This window comes from Salvia hispanica, chromosome 1 (assembly GCF_029641045.1).
Source record: "Salvia hispanica isolate PSC_SH4W2 chromosome 1, Shi_PSC_v1, whole genome shotgun sequence".
Classification (NCBI taxonomy): domain Eukaryota; kingdom Viridiplantae; phylum Streptophyta; class Magnoliopsida; order Lamiales; family Lamiaceae; genus Salvia; species Salvia hispanica.
In genome coordinates this window covers 45,736,763-45,742,543 of record NC_142692.1, presented here as the reverse complement: position 1 = coordinate 45,742,543, position 5,781 = coordinate 45,736,763, and the positions used below count along the sequence as shown (strand labels likewise).

At 38.7% G+C, this 5,781-nt stretch overlaps 1 protein-coding gene across 2 annotated transcripts; it reads left to right on the top strand.

The window, feature by feature from the left end:
- The first annotated feature begins 1,288 nt into the window (after window positions 1-1,288).
- Window positions 1,289-4,682, top strand: LOC148933942 (putative disease resistance RPP13-like protein 3). Of its 2 annotated transcripts, none has more exons than XM_089069647.1 (3): window positions 1,289-1,860; window positions 2,097-4,319; window positions 4,468-4,682. In XM_089069647.1, the coding sequence occupies exons 1-2, from the start codon at window positions 1,396-1,398 to the stop codon at window positions 4,305-4,307; spliced, it is 2,676 nt and encodes an 891-aa protein (XP_088925773.1). In that variant the 5' UTR covers window positions 1,289-1,395; the 3' UTR covers window positions 4,308-4,319; window positions 4,468-4,682. The 2 variants fall into 2 exon arrangements, with proteins under 2 accessions (XP_088925773.1, XP_088925747.1); XM_089069621.1 differs by having other exon boundaries at window positions 4,465-4,682.
- The last annotated feature ends 1,099 nt before the right edge of the window (window positions 4,683-5,781 follow it).

Sequence of the window (5,781 nt, the reverse complement as noted above, 5' to 3'; positions counted from 1 at the left end):
AAGAGTTATATTTCATTTTTTTTACTATAGATGATAAATATGTCTCATATTCCACTAACTTACTTTACTCATATTTTATTATAAAACTAATATACTTCACTAATTTTTTCAATCCACTTTCTTTTTACATTTCTTAAAACATGTGTCCATAACAAGAGTCACTCCTATCGTTTGACGAGGGAATATAATTTAAGTATCTTACCATATATGATCAATGCTATTGAACATGACCTTAAAATTATGAAACAGCAAAAGAAAGGTAGTAGGTTAATCAAATTCATTGAATAAAATTAACTCCAAAAATAAAATTGCCCAGATATATACAACGACTTTCCAAGTCAATGATTCGGTTCTTAAGTCAATGATCCGGTTTCCAAGTCAACTAAAATATCTGAAATATTGCAGATTTCAGCTTTTCCAGCTAAGGTCTAAGATTATTGATAGTTTGTTTAAAAAGAATTGTACTTATTCCCCAAAATTATTCACAATATCTAACGGTAGATCTAACTATATATGAGTCTCATTATAAATGAAACATTTGTTTCTCCAAAAATAAAATTGCCCATATGAATTGGCAACGTAGGGGCAGATCTTGCTGCAATGAACCTGGATTTGAATCCCACTGCTGGAGATGGACTTCTGGCCTCCAGTGGACTAAGACCTCCCCCTTAACGGGCTACTGCGTACCCTGATTTAACCCCCTTGCATGATGTCGGGCTGGAGTGTGGGGGCTGCTAAGGCGACGACATTGCCTTTTGCAACTATGCTGCGATAAAGTACATCCTCCATCTCACAATAAATGACATAGTTGGAGAATGACATGAGATTTTAGGTGATGTTGGTTTCATGTGTTAAGTGGAGAAAAAAAATAGTATATTTATATTAATGTGAGAGAGACTTAAAAAAAATGTCACATTTTTTATGGGACAAATAAAAAAGAAAAGTAGGAACTCTATTATGGGACGGAGGGAGTAAAGGAAATAATGTTGTTTCTATTTTACAAAACGTTTTATTTTTAATAGGACAGAGGGAGTAGTATACTACTTTCTCCATTCCTTGTTAATAAATGCATTTATTTTCGGCACAAAGGTTAAGAATAGTGCGTTAACTTAATGATAAACAATACTAAAAAAGATGAAGATGGAATAAAATAAGACATAATTAATTTTTTTTAAAAGTAAAAATAACTCAATTATTTAAAAAATTCCTATTGAAACTTTGAAAAACAGAAAAATAATTCTATTAACATACAATAATTCCATTTTATACTATTGGTTTGTACTCCGTAGTAGTTTATGGTCCTCATTTCCCTTCCAATAACACACCCCACCCTTTCTCTTACACATCAATGGCAAAAAGTGTGTCTCTCTGACTCTCTCTATTGACAGAGATCTGATGGCGGAGCCTGCGTTGGCGTTCTTGCTGGAGCTAGTGAAGGAACTAGTGAAGGAGTACAAGGATGTGATGTCCGGAGCTGAAAACGAATTCGAGCAGCTGAAAAACGAACTCGATCAGCTCAAGGGTTTCCTCAACGATGAAGCCAAGAAGTACTCCAGCGAGGATGGCCTCTCCAAGAAACTGGAGAGTCAGATAAGAGACGTGGTGTACGAGATCGAAGACACCATCGATACTTGCTTGACTAAAGCCATCGAAGCAAAAGCCAGAGGCAAGGCCAAAAGAATCTCGTACAAGTTTAAGCTTACGAGCTCCTCAACTGGTTTCAACCTCGCCAAAGAGGTCATTTCGCTTAGAAAAGAGAAAGTCAAGCCCTTGCTTGACGGAGCCAAGGCCAGGCTTGCTGCGATGCAGACTGCCGATCGATCCACACCCCTCCAAGATCAAGGCACTAAAATGAAGAGGGTAACATCTTCTCTTCAATTTCAATTCAGATTTCGTACAATTCAGTATGTTAATTATGACACACCATTTAGCTCTTTTGGATATGGATATTAAGGCTTATTAATTTTAGTTATGCTATGATTCACTTCATATATTACTACTACCATTATTTTCCTTCAATCTTATAAATAGACTTTGGAAATATGTATCTTATTGGTTTTGTTGAAGACATTGTTGTTACATATTGGCAAAAACAGGATAAACCAATCAGGCGAAACAGAGTAGTAGGTTTCGATGATCAGGAGGCGATCATAACCGGGTATCTGATGGAAGAAAAGCAGAGCCTTGTAGTTATCCCAATCATCGGCATCCCTGGACAGGGGAAGACTACTTTGGCCTGGAAGGTTTATCAGAACGACACCGTACGTTTCAATTTCCCGATGCTCATTTGGATTAATATCTCTGAGAAGTTCAACAGCAAGGATGTGTTTCTCCAAATCCTCAAAAAATATGCCCCCAGTAAAGACACATCTAACATGGATTACCTTGAATTAGTTGAAAAGGTCACATCGTGTCTGGAGCAAGGCAAGTTCCTCCTAGTCCTAGATGATGTTTGGAGCGTCGATGCGTGGAATGAGATCAAGGAAGTTTTGCCGACCGACAATGGAAATGGCAAAGTCATCATCACCAGTCGAGATATGAAAGTTGGCACTCATTCTGCCGCCACCTTTAAACCACACAAGCTAAAGTTTCTAAACGAGTCTGAAAGCTGGACGCTGCTTCAGTTGGAGGTATACGGGAATGAGGAAGACTGCCCGAACGACTTGAGGGACATCGGCCAGCATTTAGCCAACAAGTGTGATGGAGTGCCACTGACAATCATCGTTATCGGAGGTGTTCTGGTCGACCAACTCTCGACCCCAAGTTTGTCAGCGGAGGTTACAAAGAAGTGGCGCACAATGGCAGAGAACATGAGCAACACCATAGAGAAGGTGCAGCGCATAAAAGACGTTGTGGAATTGAGTTACGAGAGGTTGCCGAATCGCCTAAAAGTTTGTTTTGTTTATATTGGTGTATTCCCCGAAGATTATGAGATTCCAGTTAAGTTGTTGACGAGGTTGTGGATCGCAGAAGGATTTATACATCCAAATGAGAGCCAAAGCTTGGAGCAAACTGCAGAAGAGTATGTGGATGATCTAATATGCAGGAATTTGTTGAAGGTTGACAAAACGAATCACATGGGCAAAGCTAAAACATGCCGTGTTCATGATATGATACGTGCGTTCTGCATAAGCAAATCCAAAGACGAGAAATTCTGTCAACAGATCAAAGTCAACAAGGAAACAGGTTTACTTGAACCTCCGGTTACTGATGTAGAAAAATTACATCGTCTTTGTTTCCAGTCTGATCTCTCCAAGTTCCTGTCTGAAAACCCGAGTGGTGCACATGTCCGTTCGTTTTTGTGTTTCTACGAGCAACCTTTTGAGTTAGGAAAAAACCATCTAACAGTTATACCTGACGGCTTCCTTAAGCTAAGAATTCTAGAGTCGAAATCAGTCAAATTCCCCGAGTTTCCTGGGAAAGTACCGAAACTCATTCATCTGAGGTACCTCACTTTACACATTGATAACCTCGAAAAACTTCCAAAGTCAATCTCACAGCTATGGAACCTACAAGTTCTTGTAGTTGAGACCAAGTTGCCTGTCATTACAATGGAGGGAAACATGTGGAAGATGATTTTGCTGAGGCACGTCAAGACAAAGGCATCTATCAAACTCGAGAGTAATTTGGATGGGGAAGCAGGGCAAAACCTTCAAACCCTGGAGAGATTGTCGCCTGAATCTTGCACAGAAGCCGTCTACAAAAGGGCCAAAAACCTCAAGACCTTGGGGATCTCTGGGAATCTAGCCAACTTGTTTGGGAAAAACTTCCTTAAAGAACTGCGTTATCTTGAAAAGTTGAAGCTGGTGAACAATGTAACTTTTGAGGCAACATCTGATGATGCTTTGCATCTTCCTCAGTTGAATTGTTTCCCGCCAAATCTCAAGAGACTGACGTTAACGAAAACCTCCCTAGAGTGGCAGCACATGTCCACCTTGGCAATGATCAAAAGTTTGGAGGTCCTCAAGTTGAAAGACAATGCGTTTGTTGGGTTGGAGTGGAATGCTTCTAGTTACAAATTTCCGAATCTCCAACTCTTGGTCATTGGAAACACAGATTTAGTTATCTGGAAGTGCTCGCCTGATTCTTTCCCCGGGCTGACGGTTGTTGTGCTTAAGAGATGTGAAAGCCTCATTAAAATACCACAATGTGTGGGAGATCGCCTCGAGAAGCTGGATATAGAGCGTCTTTGCAAAACTGCAGTTGAGTCTGCTAGGAAAATTTACGATGAAAGGAAGGGAATACCACAAGGCAAATTTGCTGTTCCATTTGTTTTCAAGCAGTGCCCAGTGTGTGAGAAAATGTGATCTACCTGTTTGGTAAGTTCCAACTTCTCTAGTGTGCGACTACTACTTAATTTATGATAAATTTGCAATAAAAGAGAACTCACCTTGCTTAAATGCGTTTAAATAAGGTTTCTCCTCTTTAAGTTTCACTGGCGATAGTTTTCCTTGATCTATGCAGCAGTGCAGGGACGATTGGATTTGAATAAAACATCGGAGAGGTCTTATGTTGTATGTACCGACCTCTTTCTTTCATGTGTGGTTGGTCTTGCACTTATTTTCATTAGTTGAAGATGTGATACTTTGGAATGTTTGTGACATTGATTTGCCTATTTGGATCTGTCTTATGGTGATTGAACAATATAGTTTCACTTAAATAATTATAGGATATCTACTTAATTTGCCTTTGTTTCTCGAAAGACAACTTGTAGGCTAGCTGCAGTGGATTTGTAAGATATACCGTACCAAAACTACCAAACCAGTATTAAAAGTTTAATATAGCCACTCTCTATGTCGATGCTGTACTGCCTTTTTGGTATGTTGTATCCTAATTCGGTATACCGTCCTTCCTCACCCTTACTCATAGCAAATGCCCTTATAAAGGGGTTGGAATTTAAAAATAGACAATGTTCAATACATACTTACTTTCTAATTTAAACTTAACTATTGTTTTCAAAGGGAATCAAATCAGTAGAAGAAGGAAAGTAAATCAAGATTAATTATCCCAAAATAGATTGATTTCATTCCATTTGTATCGCCTTTGTAATCCCTATATAAAGGGCCATATACTAGTACAGAAACGATATGGCGATTACGTGTCCCGGCGAAGAGTCATGCAAGAGCATCACTTATATATTTTTCCTTATTTTGCTTTCACCTTTAATTAAATATTTGAGTCAAGCCCAATAAGCTCCTTTCCGGATTTTCTTGGTGATTCTTTCCCGAATCGCAAAAGAGAATCAAATCATCTAGGGTCCATAGAATATAAAAGGGGAGTTGTGTTAAGAATTGATCAATCAATGAAACAACCTAAATTTCCTATATTTTTCGTCTCTTTCTTTTTTGCCGCAAACCCTAGTTTGGATTTGATCCCGGGGAAAGCCCGCGACGTCCACTTCGTACCTTTGCCGTCGGTCCCTCGTCGACGACGGAACTGTGTTGAGGGAGAACACCCTTAACATGTAGAGAGAGTATTATTGGAATGACGTTTATAAATAATAAGTTGGGAATAAATAGAATTGGTAATCAACCTTTGAAAAATAAATTAGATGTTAGGTAGTTTTTACTTTATTTATTTTACTACTGTTTTCTATTATTTTTAGAGTTATGTAATTATCATACGAGTAGTACCCCTAGATGAAAAATCTTAGATGAAAAATCTTGGATTCGCCACTGCTCAATACTATCATCATCTTCTTCTCTGTTTGATTAATACATTTCTAGATTGGAACAACATGTCATGTCCATGTTGGCCATGATCGAAGCCTCGAGGCCCTTA

Bases quoted from the DNA above. Each gene is read 5' to 3' on its own strand.
- LOC148933942 (XM_089069647.1), top strand. From the start codon at position 1,396: ATGGCGGAGCCTGCGTTGGCGTTCTTGCTGGAGCTAGTGAAGGAACTA. The intron at 1,861-2,096 runs GTAACATCTTCT...TGGCAAAAACAG, and splicing joins AAGGCACTAAAATGAAGAGG to GATAAACCAATCAGGCGAAA.